This window comes from Gadus morhua, chromosome 5 (assembly GCF_902167405.1).
Source record: "Gadus morhua chromosome 5, gadMor3.0, whole genome shotgun sequence".
In the NCBI taxonomy this organism is placed as follows: Eukaryota; Metazoa; Chordata; class Actinopteri; order Gadiformes; family Gadidae; genus Gadus; species Gadus morhua.
In genome coordinates this window covers 18860410-18884641 of record NC_044052.1, presented here as the reverse complement: position 1 = coordinate 18884641, position 24232 = coordinate 18860410, and the positions used below count along the sequence as shown (strand labels likewise).

The window sequence follows — 24232 nt, the reverse complement described above, 5'->3', positions numbered from 1 at the left end:
CCCCCAAAATAATCTGTAAAACAAGCCAAGTGTCACCAGTGTAAACGGACCACCTGCACATCCTGAGAGATACACAACTCTTCTGGTGGTGCCTCCCCTCCCCCTTAAACCTGGAAACGGTTTACACATTCCACCGCCATGTGTCCAACTTACTTCTGACATCACAAAGTGCTGACGTACAGCAACTCACTAACACCAATCATGAAAAAATACACTCTCATCAATGAACCACATTTTCAGTTCTTGGAAATGTCAAACCACTTTTGTTGTGAGTGCAATCTCCTTAGCTGTGGCTGTGTGTCAGAAAGACTTGCGACTCCCATGATGCAACAGCAGTGCTAGCTTTAGCAGAGGCGACCCAATTAGCATGAAACATCGTTTAGCTTTTAATTGCAACACGATTTTCTCGACAGAACCTAGGTTACTTCACACAGCGGAGGAGGGGGGGACACTACACGTCTGTTCATGCACACGTGGATAACCCAATAACCAGCCATTATACACACACACACGTACGCACATGCACACAAAGACACACACACACACACACATGTACATGCACACACATGCGCGCACAAACACACACACATGCACATGCACGCACAAATGTGCACACACACACACACACGCACTTACACACACACACACACACACATGCGCACACACACAGCCTCTCATACAGTGATGCATGTATAAATGTGTCTGCTCACACACACATACACATGCTTGTGCATACCAGTGCCAGTGTATAAATATACGCAACAAAAACACACCCACACATAGCTACACGCCCACACATTCCCAACATACACACACACTAACATACACACATAAATGTACATGATTGATGCATACACAGACGACCAAATGTGCACACACATGATGCATCCACACAGAGATACAGTACACTACACAGCAGGCTTGATGCTGTCACATGCAAAGACACACACACACACACACACACACACACACACACACACACACACACACACACACACACACACACACACACACACACACACACACACACACACACACACACACACACACAGTACTTCCCGGCTGTCTCCCTCCATTAGCAGTGACTTCACCCTGACCTTGACCCTAGAAACACAGGGGGAAAGAAAACGCCATCGCTTGAACTGACATTTCTCACTCCCGATGACATCACTACTCTCACTCTCAAACATCCACGCACAACGAAAGGAGAGACTTCCGAACCAGGGGCTTAAAGCACATCTTATCATCTCAGCGTTATTCCTCTGGGTCCCGGCCAGAATTCCCTGAGCGGGAATCTAACGGTTTTATTCTTAAGAAAATGAGGAAAAAAATCACGCAGTGCAAAGAAAAGCAATAAAAACGAATGGAATGAGCAAATGGCTTCCACCGCTCATGTGAAACGAGCGGGCTGATGAGGAACGGTTCTTTTATTGTGTGGTGATGATGATGATGATGATGATGGCTCTGCTCTGAGCGCCTAGAGGAGCCGCACGCTAGCCAAAGCCAAACAAGCCATCTCTAGCTCTATAGACCAGCTCTCTCTGTCTGTCTTATTTTCTCTTCCGTTCATCTCACTTCCATTTTCATTTTCCTATTTTTAACAATCTTAATCTGTATTATTATTTTTAAACAAAAGCCCTTCTAGGGGCAAGTGTTGTGAATTAGCTTTGGCTAAAAACACTATGATGCATACATCAGATGACTGTTTCACACTTATCTATGTTTTTGTATCTGTCCCTGTTTGAATAAAACCTAAATAAATAGACGACGTAGCGGTATCTGAACGGTGTCTTCATCAGCAGAACATCCACACCGCCGGAGGGGGATGAGACACACAGACAGTGATGAGGGGAGAGGAGAGAGGGGGGAGGGGCAGGGCCTCTAGGATCAATAAAATATATCGTTAGCTTGGCAGTGAAACTGGACGTCAAACCCCCTCTCTTGGAAAAAGGGTTTGTGAAAATGGTAATTTCAGCAGTCAAATGTTGGTTTTGGTTATAATGATAAAGGGCAATTAAAACTGATCTTAAAGGAGCAGTGTGTAGGATGTAATGAGATCTAGGGATGGATATACATGCTGAATATTTTGATGGCATTATACTGTACACTAATTAAAACGTACTTATGAATATTATCTCCCATTTCTGCCAAGGTCGTCCCACTAAATGCTCCCCACTCCCCCTTTAAAGAAAACGTGGATGATTTAATTAAGCCTTAACTAAGTAAAACAATGAGAGGATATTGGTTGGGATTCTCATCTCAGATATCGTATATATTTATAGGTATACATACTATAGTTTTAAAGCATCTCTGTGAATCTTGGGTTACATCTTTTTCCTTTTGCCTTGAAGACCTAACCTTTAAAGAAACGAGACAGAACAAAAAACACGCGACTCAGGAGGAAAAAACATCCCCAGCTTGTCCTCGCTGCCACAACCGTGAACCCAACCCAGGGCGAGGCGAGCCTGTGCTGAGTGACGACACGCTCCCAGCCACACGGTACAATACTTCCCTCCACATTCAAATGACACATTTTGCATAATGGCAAAAAAAAGATACGTGACGCCCCCTTTTAGGTCAAAGCCAAGGGCGCAGATGGCCCGGCGTGCATTAGCATGAGAAGATCAGGGCTGTTTCTGAGGTCACGGGGGGGGGGAGGGCCTGACAGAGAAGGTGCTCGTCCTGCTGCAGTGATGCCGTATGGAGATTTAAAGTTGTGGCTTTTAAAGTTTTGAAGTAAGGAGAAGGGGGCAGGAATGGGCGGAGCGGGGCGGGGAATCGACACCCGGTGGGCCCAGGATTTCACCGCCCGGACGGCGAAATGCAGCCCATCACTGGGCAGGTCCGTACGTACAGCAGGTCGGTATCGATGTAGACGGACCGACAGACGGATCAAGAAGGAGACAGACAGATGGACGGATAGATATTTAGACCGACAGACAGGTCAAGAAGGAGATGGACGGATACAAAGATAGATATTAAGCCAGACGGACAGACGGACAGAACAAGAAGGATGGATGGACAGACAGACCGTGGAGTGTGTGTGGTCGACGGCTGGTTGAAGCAGCCTCACCTGGCCCGAGTCAGACTGATTGGACTCTTAGGCTGGGTGAGGCTGCACACCTGTAGCTCACTGAGCAATCAGTGTGCACAGGTTGACCCCGCCCTCACCATCATCACCTGGGATCGCCGGGCCACGTGTCATCATTACCGTTACAATAAACCGGCTCCAACGCCACCACACTGCATCCTGCATCTGGAGGAGCCAGGTTAATGTCACCACCGAGGAGGAGTGAGGCAACTCTCTTTGTAACAGATATGGAGATAGATCAATCGATAGAGACAGAGAGACTGACAGAGATTGACAGACAGATAGATCGAGAGAGAGACGGGTAGGTATTGAGGAGTGAGGAGTGTGTGTGGCTATGGTGGTAGGGCTGTGATGGATAGAGTTCTATTAGAATCTGTTGTTATTCGATCTTATCCTGTCCTGTCCTACTCTAGATCTGTTCCCCATTTGGGCCAAACAGCCAGTTATTTTATGATCTAAATTCCTAATTTATTCTGTATCTCTCTCTTAAACTGGGTTTTTCATTTCGAGAATCCTCTCTCGCTCTCCCCCCCTCTCTCTGTCTCCTCCCCCCCCCCTCTCTCTCTGCATCCCCTCTCTCTCTCTTTCTCCCCCCCCCTCTCTCTCTCTCTCTTTCTCTCTCTCGCTCTCTCTCTCTCGCTCTCTCCTCTTTCTCCCCCCTCTCTCTCTCTCTCTCTCTCTGCATCCCCTCTCTCTCTCTTTCACCCCCCCTCTCTCTCTCTCTCTTTGTCTCTCTCGCTCTCTCTCTCTCGCTCTCTCCTCTTTCTCCCCCCTCTCTCTCTCTCTCTGCATCCCCTCTCTATCCTCTCTCCCCCCTCTCTTCCTCCCTCCATTCTGTCTATCCTCTTTCTCTCGCTCTCTCCTCTTTCTCCCCCCCTCTCTCTCTCTCTCTCTGCATCCCCTCTCTATCCTCTCTCTCTCTCTCTCTCCCCCATCTCTCTCTCTCTCTCTGCATCCCCTCTCTATCCTCTCTCCCCCCCCTCTCTCTCCCCCCTCTCTCTCTCTCCATTCTCTCTCTATCCTCTCTCTCTCCCTTTCCTCTCATTAAGGAACTTCTATACAGGTTATGCTAATGTAATCAGGACGGGACCCTCCACGGCAGTCTGATGTTGAATTGGGGGGTGGGGGGGGGGTCGATCGGACCGACTTGCAACCCCAGACGTGTGTGTGTGTTCCCTGGTAAGACTGTTCAGGATGGTTGTGTCCACAGGGCGGTGTGTTGGTGTGGTTGGTGCGTAGTCAGCTCCATCTCAGAGACCCAGACTGCTCCTCTCTCAAAGGATTTCTTGTTTTTAATCTTCCATCTGTAGGGAGATTTAGTTTCATCCAATGGAGGTTCACTCAGCTGTTGGGCCTTCGTCTATGCAATGCGTTTCAAAAGTATAACTGTCGACTAAGTTCACTTTATAATTGTTCATCTTGTACTTTAGGCCTTTTATTTTCCATCTTTAACAGTAACTTTGTATGTAATCAGAGGTGTCAAAAGTATTCACATTCATTACTCAAGTAGAAGTATAGAAACTAGCGTTTAAAAATACTTCTGTAGAAGTTGGAGTATCAACTTAATAATTTTACTTAAGTAAAAGTATAAAAGTACTGGTTTCAATACTACTTAAAGTATTAAAGTAAAAGTAATGCAAGGGAGAAAAAATGACATTAAGGACAAAAGCTTAGGCCGTGCCACAGGGGCCTATAGAATTACAATCAGCTTTTTTGCCAAGTATGCTCACACATGCAAGGAATTTGGAATCAATGAATTCTGCATTTATCCCATCTGGAATTATTGACACACACACAGCACACCTCTATAGCACACTGCCCCACTTCCCAAAAAAATCATTTTTCCTAAAGGCCATCTAATGACTATAATGTTAATGTTGAAAAAATTGGGATTCACCTGTTTCAGACACAATTATGCCCATTGAAAATGAACGCATATTAGTACAATGCAAATACATTAAAGAACCATATATGTGTACTACTGAGCATTAACATGTGTTTCATGGAGCGGGAGATATGATGACTAGTTCCCTGTAGGTATTGGAATGGTGCAAAAGTCAAACTTCAGAGGCATGTTATCAAAAGCCTTTATTGGGAATGTAAATGTATGTATCCAAGCTTAGCTGCAGGAATTTAAGATGTAACGAGTAAGAACTGAGTTGTTTTTGCATCCAACCATTTCAAAAAATTCTTCAAGTTACGGCCAGGGATGTAGAAGGGTTGGCTGGTCTTCTTGGCTACCAACCTCCTCACTGGTGCTTGGTTGGGACATTTCGCTCATACGTCTGCTATTTCGTAACTGGAATGTGGCGCGATTTATGTCATGTCAGAGAATGTAGACGGGCTCTGGCCATGCGCAGGTGCCATGGATCGCGTATAAACCAATAGGGTGTCAGAATGGTATATGTTTCTATTCTTATCCAACCAATCAAATTCACTCTATCCGATGGCGCGAATTATCTGGATAGGTTTTTTTGTTTGTGTTTTTTTCGGTGGAATAAAAACAAGCCGAAATTAAATAGGAGTAACGAGGCCATTTTTAAAAAGTAAGGAGTCGAAAGTACAGATAAGTGCGTGAAAATGTAAGAAGTAGAAGTAAAAAGTAGGCTAAAAAATAATTACTCCAGTAAAGTATTGATACCCAAAATTTCTAAAGTAGCACAATGAGGTTCTGTTGTCGCCTGGTCTATGTTTTGTAAGTTAATTTTATTAAGATGATAACGCTAAAATACACTAGGTCTACTAAGGCAACCATATCACTCCAATTAGTGTCATGGTCAACTGATACGGAACTAATGAAGTACTCTTTACTTTCTTAGTACTCATTAAAATGTATCCGATGGGGCTCAGAAAGTGGGCGTCTCCTTGACCAATCAGAAGAGCTTATTTACAGATCTCTCGTGACGGACAGATCATCACCCAATCGGTTCTGCCCAAGCAATACCGCATCCCCATTGGCGGACTCCATGTCCTATCACTTTGCCTCCCTCCCCCTCGTTTGCGCTCGCAGTTGCCCGGAGACCAGAGAGGAGTCCTGTCTGTTGACACTCTGAGCCGCTGCGACTTCCACCGCACTTCTCCCGCTGACTCACGGACTACCTCGGCGACCGAGACACAGCCATGGACGAAATGGAGGAAGAGTTGAAGTGTCCCGTGTGTGGATCTTTCTTCCGGGAGCCCATCATACTGCCATGCACCCACAACCTTTGCCTGGCATGCGCGCGGAATATCCTCGTTCAGACCCCTGACGCGGAATCTCCCCAGAGCAGCCGAGCGTCCGGCTCCGGCGTGTCCGACTATGACTACCTGGACCTGGACAAGATGAGCCTGTACAGCGAGGCGGACAGCGGATACGGCTCCTACGGGGGCTTCGTCAGCGCGCCCACCACCCCGTGCCAGAAGTCCCCCAACGGGGTGCGTGTTTTCCCTCCGACGGTGCCCCAGCCCCCGGCCCCACAGCAGCACCACCTGCTGCAACTGCAGCCCGGCTCCCAGCCTCCCATCCCTCGCAACTCCTGCCTCACCTGCCCGCAGTGCCACCGCAGCCTCGTCCTGGACGAGCGGGGGCTCCGCGGCTTCGCGAGGAACCGCGTCCTGGAGGGGGTGGTGGACCGCTACCAGCAGGGCAGAGCCGCGGCGCTCAAGTGTCAGCTGTGCGAGAAGAGCCCCAAGGAGGCCACGGTGATGTGCGAGCAGTGCGACGTCTTCTACTGCGACGCGTGCCGCCTGCGGTGCCACCCCCCGCGCGGGCCCCTGGCCAAGCACCGGCTGGTCCCCCCCGCGCAGGGCTGCATCAGCCGCCGCGCGAGCCCCCGCAAGACATCCACGTGCACGGAGCACGAGCTGGAGAACATGAGCATGTACTGCGTGCAGTGCAAGATGCCCGTGTGCTACCAGTGTCTGGAGGAGGGCAAGCACGGCACGCACGAGGTCAAAGCCCTGGGCGCCATGTGGAAGCTGCATAAGGTAGGTGTCCGTGCGTAAACGGGTTCCTCCGTTGGGGGAGGAAACACGATGCAGGTGTCTCTGCCAGTTTATGTCTCCAATCCAGTCTAATAGTCTATTCAATCTCCACTCTGGTTCCAATCCCCACTCGTGTAAGTAAGTCATGTATTGGTGCAGATACACAATGTGAAAACCCCCTGATATGCCCAGTCAGGGGATATGGTGAACTTGGTTGCAGACTTGATGGTTTTCCCCGGAGGAGGTTCTCTGTGGTGCGCAGTCAGAGCTCTGCGTATACATAGGTCGGGTGGGACGTGACTTGTTGATATTCTGTTCACGGCTCGCTTCCCTGAACACAAACACAACACGGCGATGGATGACAGGACAGCCACCCCGATACATACTCTACATGTCATCTGTAGCTATATCGTCGTATGGATTCATTTAGAGCACACGGTGTGTGTTGTGAGGAATGTTTGCGTCCTCAAAGCTGAATTCAACACATGCTACCATTTGTCCAGTCGGTTTTAATAGCCCCTCCACCAGGGAGTGGCAGAGAGATTTTAGAGAACTCAAGTTATTTATGAATGTCAGGTATTTGTCTGCAACATGAGGGATAGTCCTTGATTCCCTGCCAAGTAATTCATCATTCAACGTGTGTGTGTGTGTGTGTGTGTGTGTGTGTGTGTGTGTGTGTGTGTGTGTGTGTTAACCTCCCTTACCAAAAGGCTGGATAATCGATAGATGGATGGGAATATGATTGATTGACCGACATATAGACGAGGTTGGTATAGAGGAGTTTCATGAAACCCAGTCCAACACAAGCCTGTAATCACACAGTAACTACAGAGACTGCACACACTCACTTTACCTTGCCACAATTACACACACAATAAAAACAAACTCACACAAACAATTTATGCTATGGTCTTAATGCACTCTCTATCTCTCACTTCCCCTCTCTGCCTCTCTTGCTGACTCTCACTCTCTCTCTCTCTCACTCTCTCTCTCTCTCACTCACTCTTTCACTTCTCATCACACTTTCTCTTAAACATACACTCACTCATGAACAAACAATCTATTTTATCTCTCTCTCACTCACACACACACACACACACACACACAGACACAGACACAGACACAGACACACACACACACACACACACACACACACACACACACACACACACACACACACACACACACACACACACACACACACACACACACACACACACCGCTGTATCCCGGGCAGCCATTGAAGTGTGTTCACCTCACGAGCGTTGATAGAAGATGAGAAGACTCAGCGTCTCTACAGGAAGCTCTGCCCTTCCTGGAGAAGAGGATTCATTTTTGGGACAGGTCTTTATTGAAAAAAGATGAAGCAAAATGAGGTGTGGAAGTGTGTGTGTACAGTATGTGTACAGTATTGTGTCACATAGCCATGTATTTAAATGTGGGAGAATGTGTGCGGGCATGTTCGTGTATGTTGGGCGTGGTGTGTGTGTGTGTGTGTGTGTGTGTGTGTGTGTGTGTGTGTGTGTGTGTGTGTGTGTGTGTGTGTGTGTGTGTGTGTGTGTGTTGGAGGGGGGGTTTAAAGCAACATATTTCTGGAACCCCTCCCGTGTCCATGGGCATGCTGGCGACCTCGTCCCTGCCAAGCGGCCTGCATTCCCGTTGCCATGGCACCTGTCTCCTCTCGGGGAGAATTCCATCCCGACCGGTCACGGGACGCCGACGCCCACGGCAACCGAACAGATGGCGGGGGCTGCGGGCGAGGTGGTGGCCCTGGCCCGGTCCTTCAGACATTCCTCCGGCATTCCGCCTCGCCGCCTGCCGCCACCGGGGGCGCCGTTCCCCGCCGTGCACCGTGGGCCCCTGAGCAGTGCTCCGTCTTGGGGAACACGCTGACACATGTCCCGCTTGTGGCGAGCAGCCTCCCGCTGGTTGGGCTGTGGTGAGGGGGGGACTGGAGTACGGCAGTGGTCATTCAGCTCTTACCGATGGAGAGGCGGGGGGGGGGGGCAGGTCGTTGGGGCTGAACGATTTGGGGAAATAAGGATTATTATTTTGACCAAAATTGCGATTGCAATTTAAGCATTCACCAAACAAGCAATAAATAATTCTAAAGTAAGACCAATGCAACATTGGAAGCGGTCAACATATAAACTGCTCTTTCCTTTAGGCCAGGCCTATGTGTTGAGATGAATTGATGCAATAATTGATATTATAACATCTTTATTCATCTATTGAATTGTAAAAGAAAAATAAATACAAATCTTACTGATCTTTAGTCTGCAACATAAAAAAATCCCCCAAAAAAAAGAAAAATCACTTTGGTGTCTCTCCGTCCTGAGTTCGCCCTCCCAGGTCTCAGCCCTCAGGTTCTCTCTCCTTCCACCGGTGTTGGCACCAGCAGCTTAGCCCGCTCAACCGGAGGAAAATACGGACGATTCCTGTGGGCAAAGCTGGCGTATGTCAGCATCAACCTTTATTCACACAGAGAAGTGAGCTTGTTTGTACGTCTTTAATCTTTTGTCTTCGGTTTAGCCAAGCTACACAAGGGAAAGGTAATGCCTTAGCTTCAGTTTTCCTCAACCTCATATAGTTGAAGGTTATATGTGTAAGATTCAGAAAGTCCTTTTCATTACGGCCCCCCTCTGGCCAGTAAGTGAACTGCAGCCTGCTGGAACTCATGCGCTCATCGCAATGGAGTTCGAGCTCCGTGGGACTTGAGACAATAACAGTCATGAAAAAATGTTGGTTAGAATTACAAATGGATGTAGATATTTAAGAGCTAAGTTAAATTACAACCTGTCCCCATATTGGCAATTGAAAGTGATTCCTGCACGTAAAAATCCCTACAATTGTCCCATAGATAGCATTTAATCAAGGCGTGCGTTTGTGTATTCCCTGAACACGGGCTGATATGGATGCACCCAAAATGAAATCCATCATAAGTGAATAAATAAAGAGTGGCTTGTCTATGCTTGTTGTAATTAAAGGCAAGTTGTTGTCGTCAATAAGGCACTGAATAAGCAAAGTGGGTGAACCGTCGCCAGATCTATAAATAGCCAACACTCGCTGAGTCCATCAGCTGCTAGACAATGGAATGGAAGGACAATGGCCTCCATATGTCGGAGCCTCTCTGTACGTTGTGGCCGCCTCCATATGTTAGAACCGCCCCCCCTGGCCCCGCTACACACACACCTGTTCTCTCCAGGGCCAGGAGGATAAATATACACACACAGATGGACACGCACACGCATGACTTAACACACAGCGACATACATATACACATGTACACACATTTGCACACACGCACGCACGCATACTCATGCATGCAGGGACTGACACACAAAAATTGCCCTTTATCTCCGTGCCTTGGGAGGCATGCAGTGAGACTCTTCGTGTGAGTCATCTAGAATCACGATGGATCTTGGCAATATGGTAGTTGGCTTGGCTTGGACAGTTGTTTAGTTTACATGCAGTATTCAGAAGGGGGGGATAGGGGGGGTGATGCATCTCTGCAGAACTTGAGGGAAGGCATAATCTTTACCTCCTCCTCGTTGTCTTTCTTTAAGATCTCCTGGGATTCATCTGCACAGAATCACACTGGGGTGATGTTCAGTCGCTGGGCCTGCGTCTCTCTCTCTCAGTTTATAATTTTAGTGCAACAACTGCTATTCCTCCTAATACAGCCCATAATGGTAATGTTAGGGACATCATTTTGGTCACATTATGCCACCTTGCAGAGCCTCAACATGCCTTGGACATATGAATCTGTGTGTATAAATACGTGTGTATTTGTGTGTGTCTGTGTGTACATTAAATATGTGTGTAGTTTTGTGTGTGTGTGTGTGCGTAATAATTGAATGTGTATATTTGTGTGTGTGTGTGTGTGTGTGTGTAATAAATACATGTGTATTTGTGTGTGTGTGTGTGTGTTTAATACGTTTGTATTTGTGTGTGTGCCTGTGTGTGTGTGTGTGTGCGTGTGTAATAAAACCTTGTGTGTGTGTGTATAATAAATACGTGTGTATTTGTATTTGTGTGTGTGTGTGTGTGTGTGTGTGTGTGTGTGTGTACATGTGTGCAAACCCTCATCACTTCTGTCCGTTCCGGTTCGTTCCGGTCGCCCATCATGACCACGGCCCTCCCCTCCCCGACCGTCCTCCGTGTCGTCCATTAATCCACGGCGCCTCGTCCCTCGCCCGTCGCTGGGTGTCTGGAGATTAGCCACGCCCGGCGTCTCCCCGCCCGGCGTCTCCCCGGAGGGTTGGTTCCACTGCGGCTGTCGACGCGTCCGTGTGATTGAACAGTGGAGCCAGAGCTTGGGGTGGTGGTGGTGGCAGTGGGGGTGGGGATGTTTGTTGTGGGGGTGATGGTGTTAGGGGGATGATGGTGTCAGTGGTGCTGGTGACGGTGTCGGTGTCAGTGGTTGTGATGGTGTTAGTGTTAGTGGTGGTGGTTGTGATGCGGTCAGTGGTGGTGGTGGTAGTGGTGGTTGTGATGGTGTTAGTGGTGGTGGACTCCATACTGAGTGATACCCTCTCTTGTCTAACAGGGCTCCTAATGTGATCTGGGTCACGGTCTCTCAGTGCGTTTAGCTAAAGTTTCAATCAAAAGCGGATTAATCTGTCGGGTCGCGGCTGGGAACAAAGAGCAGAACCAGACATCAGTTGACAGCTGCAGCAGAAAATGAGCTAATGGCTCGCCTGTACCCGATGATCTGGGGACGAAAGCTCTCTGAGAGCCAAGGAGAGATCTTCAGCTAATGCCTCGCCTCAAACCCAGTAATCTGGGCCGTCTCTCTGGGAGAAGCCAGTGCAGATATTTAGCCCGGATGACAGCTTCAACTTTAGTTTGATAACTTTGTTAAACTTGGTTAGTTGGCGGAGATCCGTCGCATGTGGAAGGCTTCTGTCCGCCCTAGCGATCTGACGTCCCCATACTGACACTCCTTCTCAAATGTCCCCAAACTAACACTTCTCCTCTCATGTCCTCATACCGACTCTCCTTCTCTCATGTCCCCACACTATCACTACTTCCCTCTTTGTCCTCAGAAGGCTGACACACACTCACCCCTCGGTGTGAAGAGTCCCCAGGAGTCATTAGCCTGGCATCGCCAGACGAATTGCAAACTGCAATTAGTCTGGAGCTCTCTGTTCGTTTTAGCTTTCCAAAAGGCGTCACCAACGGTCCTCTAGACGCGATAGGACAGGCCGACAACCAATCGCAGCAGCGGAACATCAGTCTAAATCAATCTACATCAGTGGCAGCCACTTTGTTGATGTTGAAACCTCCAAGGCGCTCCTCTGCACAGTCGTCGTGTTTATCCCGCCCCGTGTTAGATAAAATGGCTGTGATTGGTCGCTCTATCTCGTACGGGGCGGATTCCCAGTACACCGCCCCCGAAGTCACCTTAGAAACACTCATCACCCCGCCCTCACAAGACATTACCCTAATGAGGACAGAGCAAGAGAAGAGGCATCGCCCCAGAGGGAGAGAGGGAGAAAACATCTGTCTCATTTGAATGTTATTCCCAGAATGTGTGTGTGTGTGGTTCAATTAGTGGTTCATTAGTCAGAAGTTGTTCAGTAGTCAGTAGTGGTTCAGAAGTTGTTCAGTAGTCAGTAGTGGTTCAGTAGTCAGTAGTGGTTCAGTAGTCGGTAGTGGTTCAGAAGTTGTTCAGTAGTCAGTAGTGGTTCAGTAGTCAGTAGTGGTTCAGTAGTGGTTCAGTCGTCAGTAGTGGTTCAGTAGTCAGTAGTGGTTCAGAAGTTGTTCAGTAGTCAGTAGTGGTTCAGTAGTCAGTTGTGTTCAGAAGCACCCTAGGCCCACCTGCCCTGGGACCACAGACCACCTCTAGGCAGAAGATGATCAATAGGAGCGGTCAGGGTGTCTGTCTCAGCCGAGAGGTTCCGGGTTTGAACCCCCAATACCCATAGTCTACCTGCAGCCATTCTTAAGCAACCGACCCCTACCTACTTGTTACCAACGCGTATCTGGTTTAATGTCATATTGGTCTTTAATCCTTAAAGTGTAAAAGAAGAAGGTTTGACTCTTGGCCCTGGAAGTTCAGCCCTTTGGTTTTGCGGTACAGCTTCAGCGGGTACAGAACAACAACAGGACACGCTTTGTCGGGGTCGTTCCAGAGGGTTCAGTTCACCATCAGGGGGAAGGATGGAGAGAGAGCGTCTTCGCTCTGCATGCAGCAGAGTGAGTGATCTGGAGAGAACATGTTTTCACAGCAGAGAGCCTACGGTCTGAACCCTCAGCGTAGTTGTCTGCCCACTGCTCCGTAATGTGTCGTGATGTTCACCCCCGAAGCAGTCTAGCAAGGAGAGAAGTGGTGTAAATGCGGACGGAGAATAGAGCGGGAAAATAGACTGGGTGTTAAAATGATATAATCTCTCCGTGATTTTCGTGTCTTTGTGCTCAGTTAGCCTGGCTAACGCCAGACCTCATCTCAATCTACATTGAGATGAGGTCAGGGAACCACACATTCATTTTCTCGTATTTGAGGAGTGGTTTATGATTGCCCGGAGCCGTTTATTGGGCGCTATGAATGTCTATCATATGAGTCTGTACATCAATTATACCAGATGACGAATGTAGAGCGACAGAAATTCGATGAGGAAGAAGCGAGACGATGGGCATGTCGAATAGACGTCGTCATCGTCTTGCCGTCCCTCCCCGTTCTGTGATTGGTTCCCCATCCCAGGCGAAAATCGGATCCATGGAATCCAGTCTGCCTAAAAGCGCGAAATGAAATCGCGTCCAAGGCAGCATAGGTATACCCAGGCTAGTGCTCAGTCTGGCCTTGGCTGAATCCCTTCTCCAACCTTGTCCACAACCGTTCCGGGTCCCCCGCCAATAGCCGTGGTCCTGCGGTTGGACAGGGACGCATTCCCAGGATGTGTGTTCTGGCCCTTCTCCATAGCCAGGCAGAGCGTGTTAACACCAGAACACGCTCCCAGCCTTCAGACAGGTCTCTCATGGCGGGAACGGGCCGTTCTCCTCTGCATGGAATTTTTAAAAGTCACAAATAGGTTTTCCTGTTTGTGTTTTGTTAAGAGTTTTGTGTGCTAGAGTGATGGTGTCTTGGGTTGCACTTTCTGTTTCACTTTCGCCGTCTGAGGCACATGATGCAACACCATGGCAACCTGCAATCTGACGTCTCAACCGTTGAGCATCTTACCAGGGCGTCATCACCTCAGCCTGCCGTCTGTGTGTGTCTTTGTGTGTGTGTGTGTGTGTGCGTGTGTGCGTGCGTGGCTATTTTATACAATTGACGGATACATTTGTTAAAGTAAAGCAACCTAGAAATAAATCTAAACGACGGTTATACCACAGGTTTGTGAAGTGTGCCGACGCTTCAGCTAAGCTGAAGCGCTACAACTCTACACCTCGCCAAGTCACTTGTGTTTTGTGTTGACGAAAATGGAAAAAAGTTCCTCTGGCCCACTTCACGTCGTCTGCCGGGCGTCAGTCGAGTGAGGACGCTGTAACCATGGCGACATCAAAGCCCTCGTTATTTTGGCGGCTTGAGTATTGTACGTGTGGCTGGCTAACGACCTCTCCTGCATTATGGATGACGCTAGATACATCTGATGAATTATGGACTAGCCGTTTAGCTCAGTGCTAGCGGAGAGCGGTTTCATATGGAGATGGAACATCAAACCCTTCAGTCGCCGCGGGGTTTGAAGATGAGAGAGCGTGTTGTTTCTGAACTAGACACAGCTCAGAACATGGATGTTATTAAGTTGTGTACCGCGTGTTACACATACAAACACCAGTGTTTCAACTTTGCGTTGGCAATGTTAAATCGCTCCGGGAGGCAAATAGGCCTTGACGAGCAAATGATCATAGGAGAATAAATCAATAAGTATGTAAACACTAGGTAGGGTTGTTTTTGTTTTCTTGCTCATCTCTTTTCTTCTGGGAACAGGACTTGTGTCAGAAGCTGATTGGGGTTGAGGCAAAGGCACTCGCCTCAACTCCGGTGAAACGTGTTCAAAGGATTTGCGCTTTAAGCGTTTCTCATGAATACATACATGGTGGATTCTGCACTGTTTCTCTGCAAATCTAGTTTATAGTTTAAAAACAACCTCTTAATTAGGTCTTGGTAAAAGAAACTCTTTTAACCCCAAAGCGTGGAACGGCGGTGGTATTCCAGATATCTACGGTAGGTTTTCTAAAGTAGGGCGTGGGAACTTCAGAATCTATTATCCTAGCAGAGGACAAGGTCCCGGGGGTGTGCTCTGAAATACTCTCTTTTTCTGTTTATGATCCGCTGAGGATGAATATGTCTTCCCTTCCCTTTTAAAAGCATTGTAAGCAACATTTAGGCAGCACCTGCCTTCTCTGGGCCATGTTTGTCAAACCCTCTCCCTATTGTTCGTTTGATGGTCCTTAATTGGCACGCATGCATTCACACACACACACACACACACACACACACACACACACACACACACACACACACACACACACACACACACACATAAACACACACACACACACACACACACACACACACCCCTGAAGCTGTAGAATGGGTTCCTCTATACTATAGCCTCTCTAGGGATAGAAGGAGGTCATGACATGACCTTCGTATGAGAGGAGGGTCACTCTGGAGCACAAGACGGAATTCTCTCTCTCTCTCTCCTTCTCTTTCTCTCTCTCACTCTCTTCCTCTCGCTCTCTTTCTCTCGCTCTCTCTGTTTCTCTTCCTTATTTCTTGCTCTCTCTGTTTCCCGCCTCCCATCTTTCTCCATCTCCAGCAGAGCTAAGTTGCGTGACGATCAACACCGTACCCGTGACATTAATGTTGAAGGAATGGAGGAGCTAGCATCACCAGCATCACCGCGCTAGAGGCTATGCTAAGCTAGAGGCTATGCTAAGCTAGATGCCATGCTAAGCTAGATGCCATGCTAAGCTACCTCACCGGGCCAGTGATCCATCATCCTCACCCATCCTGGAGATCCTGTCGCTAATACATGATTATTTCAGAGAAGCCGTTTTCCCTCCTTTCCCGTCAGACCCGCGCTCACGCCTCCAGCCCTCCACCATGTCGACCCCGCGGGGGCTCTGTCTCCTCCTGAGGGGTTGGCAGGCTGTGAGCGCTGACCTGGTTACGTGGTTGTGAGGACGATTCCCTGCGGGGACGTCAGAGCGAGGCGTGGGGACGGATGGGCCCCGCGGCCTGCGTGTGTGGAGGGCTCCTCACTCTGCTGCCCCCCCGGCCCACACACCGGCTGGCTGGCCGGCTGACTGGTTTACTGAATGACTTGGCTGACTGACTCGATAGCTGGTTTACTGAAAGACACACTGACTGTAGGGCTGGTTTACTGATAGACTGACTGACTAGATAGCTGGTTTACTCAAAGACTGACTGACTGGATAGCTGATTTATTGAGAGACTGACTGAGTGGCGGTCTGTCTGACGGATAGCTGGCTTTCTGGCTGGATAACTCGCTTTCTGGCTGAATGGCTGATTGACTGATTGACTGTCAAAAGGGCAAGTGAGTGAGTGGACACTCAACCAGCTTTGTCTACAGCATATAAACACAGGAGGGGAGAGACGGAGAGAAATATGAATTGAGGAGGATTCAGTGAGGCTGAACCGGTTGAGGAGGGACGAGAGAGAGAGAGAGAGAGGGAGAGAGAGCGAGAGAGAGAGAGAGAGAGGGAGAGAGAGAGAGAGAGAGGTATAGAGAGAGAGGTAGAGAGAGAGAGGTTGAGCGAGATAGGTAGAGAGAGAGCGAGGTTGAGAGAGAGAGGTTTTTCCCTGAGGAGATAGAGAGACCTCTTTATTGTTCACCTGCTTTTGGCATTTTGTTTCTCATGCCAATAAAGATTTTTGAATAGCGGGAGAGAGAGAGAGAGAGAGAGAGAATAGGGACGACTAGTCAACTAGAACTGACGGGTGCTGTAAGACTCGACCCGTCCTCCCGTCCTGTGATTCCGCCGAAGGGGCCAGAGATTGATCCCCCAGAACTTCAGAGGATCCAACGGGACGAGCGCGGCCCGCGTCGCCATGGTCACCCGCCCCGGTCGCCATGGCGACGCGGCGGCGGGCGGAGTGGAGCGGGTGGGTCGTGGTGGGATGCTGTTTGCTCAGCGGGCAGCAGGGGTTTGCGGTGGGCCCCGGGTCGGCTTCAACGACCCGGGACCCAGGGCTTCAACGCCCTGCTACGTCAGAGCACGTGTCTGCTCAGATACTAGGTAGGTTAGATGGATGGATGGGTCGAGAGATAGATAGGAACTTTATTCATCTCTCAGGATAGTTCCCTTCTGGGAAATTCACTTCCAGCAGCGGAAAAATTCATGTTACAAAAATAATAAGAGTTAAAAAAAGTTATGTGTGCAAAAGTACAAAATGCTAAATGCTAAATATCTATAGAGGGAAATAATATAAAAAGTACATGAAGGAGTCCCTAACCAGTGCATAAAAGCAGTGCACGAGTAAGCCGAGAGTATTCTTCATTGTTCCTAAAGCGGAGGCCTGCGACCTGTTTCCAGCCATATTCAAATGTTTAACAAATAAGATTTGTGTTTCAAAATAAACGGTCCAGCATGTCAGGCTTCCAATAAAGTCGACGTTGACTAGTCGATTTGATGTTCCTTAATCGGAAAATACACCGGATTTCCAATCAATCCCGCTCTCCGTGTTTAATCTCAATGTTTATTAAGAAGAGACAAACGCGTCTGTCCCCGTCGTCACTCGGTTCGGTGTGAATAAAGCTTCTGTTGACTCCCGTCTGGCGCCGGCAGCGAGGCCGTACAGTAAAGCCTCCGTGAGACTCAAACAGACGACAGCGGAGACGAGGTCTGAACCCAGAGTTTATTCAGGAGGTTGACTCTCCGTCTTTGCTCAGCTGTCTCCCGGCGGGGGGGGGGGGGGGGGGGGGGGGGGGGCGACGTGACGTTCGGGGGTCCAGCTGCCACGGTTTCCCATACCCTGGGGTCAGAGGTCAACGATCTCCCTACAGCCCGGAGGTTGCGGGGCGTACAGACGTACAGAAATGCACATGGGTCTGTTATCTCAAGGCCTTCCCACTAAGTCAGCTGGGCTCTGGGCTTCGACGCGCGATGCAGATCTCTCCGGAAGCCATGTTTGTGTGTTTTTATCTTGGGCCCCTGGCTCCCCCTGACGTCCCCCCCTGGTAGACAATGAGGCCCCTGAGTGTGTTGCTGCTGGGGTCACTCAACCAAACAGGGTTTCCGAGGAGAGATCTGATGACAGATCCCCCCCCCCCCCCTCCCCTGCGTTCTCACAACCTCCATCCATGCACTCCAAACACTTCTTCTTCTGTGGCGTCCACACAGCCATCGTTCTCTTCAACAACGGCATTTCCTGTCATGTGACCCCCTGCTCCCGAATATCCTGGGGGGGGGGGGGTTGGGGGTACAGTCAGTGAAAGAATGCGTAAATAGCGTAGGATAATTGAATGATAGTCAGAGGATGTACTGTTCATGGCTCATGTCCGCCGCTCTGGTAAGTGACCAAAGTGTGCGTTGTAAAAGATTTTAAATGCTGAGAAAAAGGGAATGCAGATGTCACGCCCCGCCTCTCAGCGGAGGACCGAGCGGACCCGTAAACAAGCGTCCATCGCGGCGGACGCACGGAAGCCATTCGTTCGGTGTCTGGCATCGATGGGAGAATGTCACGGATTTCCGTCCATCAGACCGTTACCTTTTCAAATGGTACCCTTTATCCACGTCCCTGAGGCGACGGTCCTCCATCTTGTTCTGCTAGTGTACCCCCAAAGGTATCTTTACAGCTGAGTACCCCTTTCCGCGGCACAACATGTTTTTCGGGGGGACAATGATAACAATGAATGTAAATAATTTATGTGGGTCCTATTTGGAAGTTTAAACATGAATATTAAAAGGGTGCAAATTCTTATAATTTAGTGAGAAACATCGGCCTGTGCTTCATGCAGCTGTTGGCTAATTTCTCCCGACCAATGAAGCCCAACGCCAGGGGAGGGTCAGAGCATGGAGAGGGGAATCCCACTCAAATACATTCCTCCTGAAGCTGACGACGTTTTGGTGTTTCTGGACGCGCTTTCTTTTTCACTGATTCTCCTTCCTTTACAGTTCAACCACTTTGGTTGGATTGGCTGAATATTGAAACTGGCTCAGGGTGAAAAAATATGATTTTTCTTTTTATTATTCCCCCTGACTCTGACCCCCTGTTCTCTGGATCCTGACCCCCTGTTCCCCGGTTCCTGACCCCCTGTTTTCTGGTTCCTTACCCCCTGTTCTCTTGTTCCTGACCCCCTGTTCTCTGGTTCCTGACCCCCTGTTCTCTGGTCCCTGACCCCCTGTTCTCTGGTTCCTGACCCCCTGTTCCCCGGTTCCTGACCCCCTGTTCTCTTGTTCCTGACCCCCTGTTCTCTGGTCCCTGACCCCCGTTTCTCTGGTCCCTGACCCCCTATTCTCTGGTTCCTGACCCCCTGTTCTCTGGTTCCTGACCCCCTGTTCTCCGGTTCCTGACCCCCTGTTCTCTTGTTCCTGACCCCCTGTTCTCCGGTTCTTGACCCCCTGTTCCCTGTTCCCCGGTTCCTCAGGGCCAGCTCTCCCAGGCGCTGACAGGCCTGTCGGACCGCGCCTCGGAGGCCAAGGAGTTCCTGGTCCAGCTGAAGAACATGGTGCAGCACATCCAGGTAGAGGACCAGCACACACACACACACACACACACACACACACACACACACACACACACACACACACACACACACACACACACACACACACAAACAATCACACCCACACACACACACACACACACACACACACACACACACACACACACACACACACACACACAAAAACACACACACACACACACAAAAACACACACACACACACACACACACACACACACACACACACACACACACACACACGAACACACACACACACACACACACACACGCACCCAGAGATACACACACACACACACGAACAATCACACACACACACACGTATGGCGTCACATTAGTGCCATAATTCACTAATGTGATAAAAATGCATTCGGGCGGTATTACATTATTCCACACGCGTAGATATTAAATGCGAGCGCGCAAATGATCTCTGCGCGCGCAAAACAGCCTCTCGCGCGCGCAAATTACCTCAGCGCGCGCAAAACAGCCTCTCGCGCGCGCAAATTACCTCAGCGCGCGCAAAACCTCTCGCGAAAGATGTTTTTACGCTCTCGCTCGAATTTAATTTTGGCACTATGGGGGAGGGAACCAAGGCAGGGCGGGCTTTCCTATGATTGGCTGTTTCTGAAGCGCGATATTTGATTGACAGCCCTCCTCAGCTCTCCTCTCATTCAATTCTGAATTGTACAGTTAATGGCTGAAACGATAGTTACTTATTGTAACTCTAGATTCTATGAGTATAGGGGCAGCCTTTTAAGGCTATCGATATTGGGTTATCCCTAGGCGTGAGCCGTAGCACTGAAAATTTGTAATCCCCGACCACCAACAGCGTGGGCCTCAATAACGTCCGCGTGCGGCGTGCCTCAACGACGTCCGCATTTCGCAGATATAGTCGGGCGCCGGCGGACGTTCTGCTCCCAATAAACAGCTTTTCTTCAGCTATTTAAAGGACAATGAGGCCGACACTTCAAAGGCTGCGCCTATACTCATAGAATCTGGAGTTACAATACGTTCAGCCATTTACTGTACAATTCAGAATTGAATGTGAGGAGGGCTGTCAATCAAATATCGCGCTTCAGAAACGGCCAATCACGTTTGGCCGTTTCACGTATCGCCCTGCCTTGGTTCCCTCCCCCATAGTGCCAAAATTAAATTCGAGCGAGAGCGTAAAAACATCTTTCGCGAGAGGTTTTGCGCGCGCTGAGGTAATTTGCGCGCGCGAGAGGCTGTTTTGCGCGCGCAGAGATCATTTGCGCGCTCGCAGTTAATATCTACGCGTGTGGAATAATGTAATACGCCCGAATGCATCTTTTATCACATTAGTGAATTATGGCACTAATGTGACACCATACACACGCACCCAGAGACACACACACACACACACACACACACACACACACACACACACACACACACACACACACACACACACACACACACACACACACACACAGACGGACACAGAACACAGAGACACGCACACAAACAGCAACACACACACACACACACACACACACACAAAAACACGAACAAACATACACACACACACACACAGAGACACACACACAAACACGCACACACACACACACACACAGACGGACACAGAACACAGAGACACGCACACAAACAGCAACACGAACACACACATAAACACATGTACACTCACAGCCACACAGACAGACAGACAGACAGACGTGGAGGGAGGAGTGAGGCTGATGGTGGAGGATGGAGTGACGGAGGACTAGAAGGGTGGTGGTGGTGGAGGAGGAGGAGAAGGAGGAGGAAGGGTTAGGGAGACACACACTGACAGACTCACACTGAGACAGACAGATAGACAGACAGTAAAAGACAGACTGACACAGAGGTAGGAAAAACGAATTGGCACACACGCACACACGCACACACACACACACTTCCCCGACATGTCAGTGCTTGCTGTAAGTCCCTGGTTAGCTGTTAAGCCCCTCCAAGTGTCCCAAAGCAGTGTATATATAGCATCAGGCTGGGACCCTGTACTGGTCAAGGTAACCAGTTCAGAGGGGGAACTGGTTAGGGGCAAGGGTTGACCTTTGACCCAAGGAAACAACCTGAGGGGGGACCCTCTACAGAGTAAGAATGCATAGAGCTTAAAACCAAGACCTGCAGCAAGCACAGATAGAACTGCACTGGGCGGAGGCGACAGCTGAGGCCGTGTCCGGACATTGCCTTTAACACTAGAGTGGACACCATCATCAAGCCTTCATAACTGTAGGCTATGCAGAAATGCCGCGATTTCATTGGCTCCCTCCCTCCAACGAAGTTGTCAGGGAAACTGTTTCATGTTTGCGTGTGTGTGTGTGTGTGTGTGTGTGTGTGTGTGTGTGTGTGTGTGTGTGTGTGTGTGTGTGTGTGTGTGTGTGTGTGTGTGTGTGTGTGTGGGCGGGTGGTGTTCTGGGTGGGTGTGTGGGTGGGTGTGTCAATGTGTTCCCGTTAATGTGACCAATGGATGGGAATCCGTCACGTTACGCTGCAGCCTCCAGTCCACGTCGCCATGACAACACGTTCCTGGCAACAAGTTGTCATGGCAGCCGTGATGGATCTGGGAGCCGACTGGACGTGCCAGATCGCCGAGATGTGCGCCTAACTTGTTAGTTTTTTTAGATTCTAAATTCTAGTTTTGTGTTATTGTACCGGCGTGATCGCCGTGGAAACGCACCAGGGGGGAGGTAGCCTTAAACATGTTATTAGAACGCCGATACCGGGGAGGAGAGGGGGGGAGGAAATGAGGAGAGGAGATGAGGAGAGGGGGTGAGGAGATGGGAGGAGAGAGGAGTGGACATGAGGGGAGAGGGGAGGAGGAGGCTTAAGAGTGGAGGAGATGAGGAGAGGAGGTGAGGAGATGGGAGGAGAGAGGAGTGGACATGAGGGGAGAGGGGAGGAGGAGGGTTAAGAGGGGAGGAGATGAGGAGAGAGGGTGAGGAGAGGGGGTGAGGAGATGGGAGGAGAGAGGAGTGGACATGAGGGGAGGAGAAGATGGTAGAGGGGAGGGGATGACAGAAGGTGAGGGAGGGAGTTGAAACTAAAAGGGATGGAGAGGAGAGGAGAGGAAAGGAGAAGAAAGGAAGAGAGGAAAGGAGGAGATGAGGCGAGAGTAGAGGAGATGATGTGAGGAGGAGAGGAGAGGAGAGGAGAGGAGATGATGAGAGGAGGAAGAGAGGAGGAGAGGAGTGGAGATGCGATCTGAGTTTTACGCACGGATGTATAAAACCACCAGTCCTCAGAGCTCGTCACGGTGAGGCGATGGGATCTGCGTGCGTCTCTCACCCAGGAAGGATCCTGTTGTTACTCATGAATCAAACCGACGCGTCCTCAGGAGACAGTTCCCACTCTGCAGCCCCGGGCGGCGGAGGAAACCCTTCCTGTCTTCTGCGTCTATCTTTATCCAACACCCCGCGCCTCCACCTCCGTCGCCTCCGTCATCTCCACCATCTCCTCCCAGCCTGTTCCCAGTGTGTCTGCTCCTACGCTGCTTCTCCTACAACACTACGCTGCCTCTACCTGTCCTCGTTGAAATACATGCTCCCTGGCTGCTGGGGTTTTAATAGCATGGAAATAAGATGGGTTTTGAGGCTAAAAGGATAATTTTGTCAAAGCTAAGTGTGGTCCCGAGTCATTTGGTTAATTGAGTGAATGACAATAGTTGACAAAACGTTAATTTCCAATTGTAGAGGATTGTTGAGTGCTTTGTTAAAGGGCCCCTATTTCACCTGCAGTTGCGATGTTGATTCGCCATTACAAGCCATGTCAGGATTGACCCTCTGGTGACATCACAAGTGGGAGTGTCAACCCAGATGTACAATGGATGGATCCGCCCAACAGTTGGTAGAGTCCACTGATTGGCTGGTAGACTGAGCACTAATTTATCATCTACAAAAGTATATTAATGTTTTGCTTGTGATAAGTTAATCATTAACTCAAGGGTTACAAATGACTCATGCCTGAACATTATTATAAAGCGGTCATGTGTGTTTGTTTTACAACCCTGTGCAGGAGAACGGAGTGGAGTTTGAGGTGTGTCTTTGTTTGTTGCGTCCCCGTGCAGGAGAACGGGGTGGAGTTCGAGGCGTGTTTGGTGGCGCAGTGCGACGCCCTCATCGACGCCCTGAATCGCCGGAAGGCCCAGCTGCTGTCCCGTGTCAACAAGGAGCACGAACACAAGCTGAAGGTGAGGAGCACCGAACTGGGACTGTTCCTTTAAGAGACGATGTTGTGAGGCTGAGAACTAAGAAGGAGTACAAAGAGACAGCCACATAGATTAAAAGGTGAAACGAGAAATTTGAGAAAATAAAATTTTGAAAGTATGAAAACGAACCGGACACCAGATCTTTTCTATTTTACGTTTGACATTTGAGAGAATTTCAACACATTCTTTCAACAAATTTCCACAAATTCTCTCGAATGAGCGAATTTTACAATGAAATAACATACACTACGTTTAAAAAAAACGACCTAGTGTGGGAAGCGGTATCAGAAGGACAAG

The 24232-nt window shown here is 49.4% G+C and overlaps 1 protein-coding gene across 1 annotated transcript in view; it reads left to right on the top strand.

The window, feature by feature from the left end:
- Positions 1–6081: 6081 nt before the first annotated feature.
- Positions 6082–24232, top strand: part of trim9 (tripartite motif containing 9) — a 28501-nt gene continuing 10350 nt past the window's right edge. Inside the window, exons 1-3 of the mRNA XM_030357138.1 lie at positions 6082–7057; positions 19618–19713; positions 23795–23917. Of these exons, the coding sequence (XP_030212998.1) occupies positions 6212–7057; positions 19618–19713; positions 23795–23917 (1065 nt within the window). The 5' untranslated portion in view covers positions 6082–6211. The remainder of the gene's footprint in view (positions 7058–19617; positions 19714–23794; positions 23918–24232) is intronic.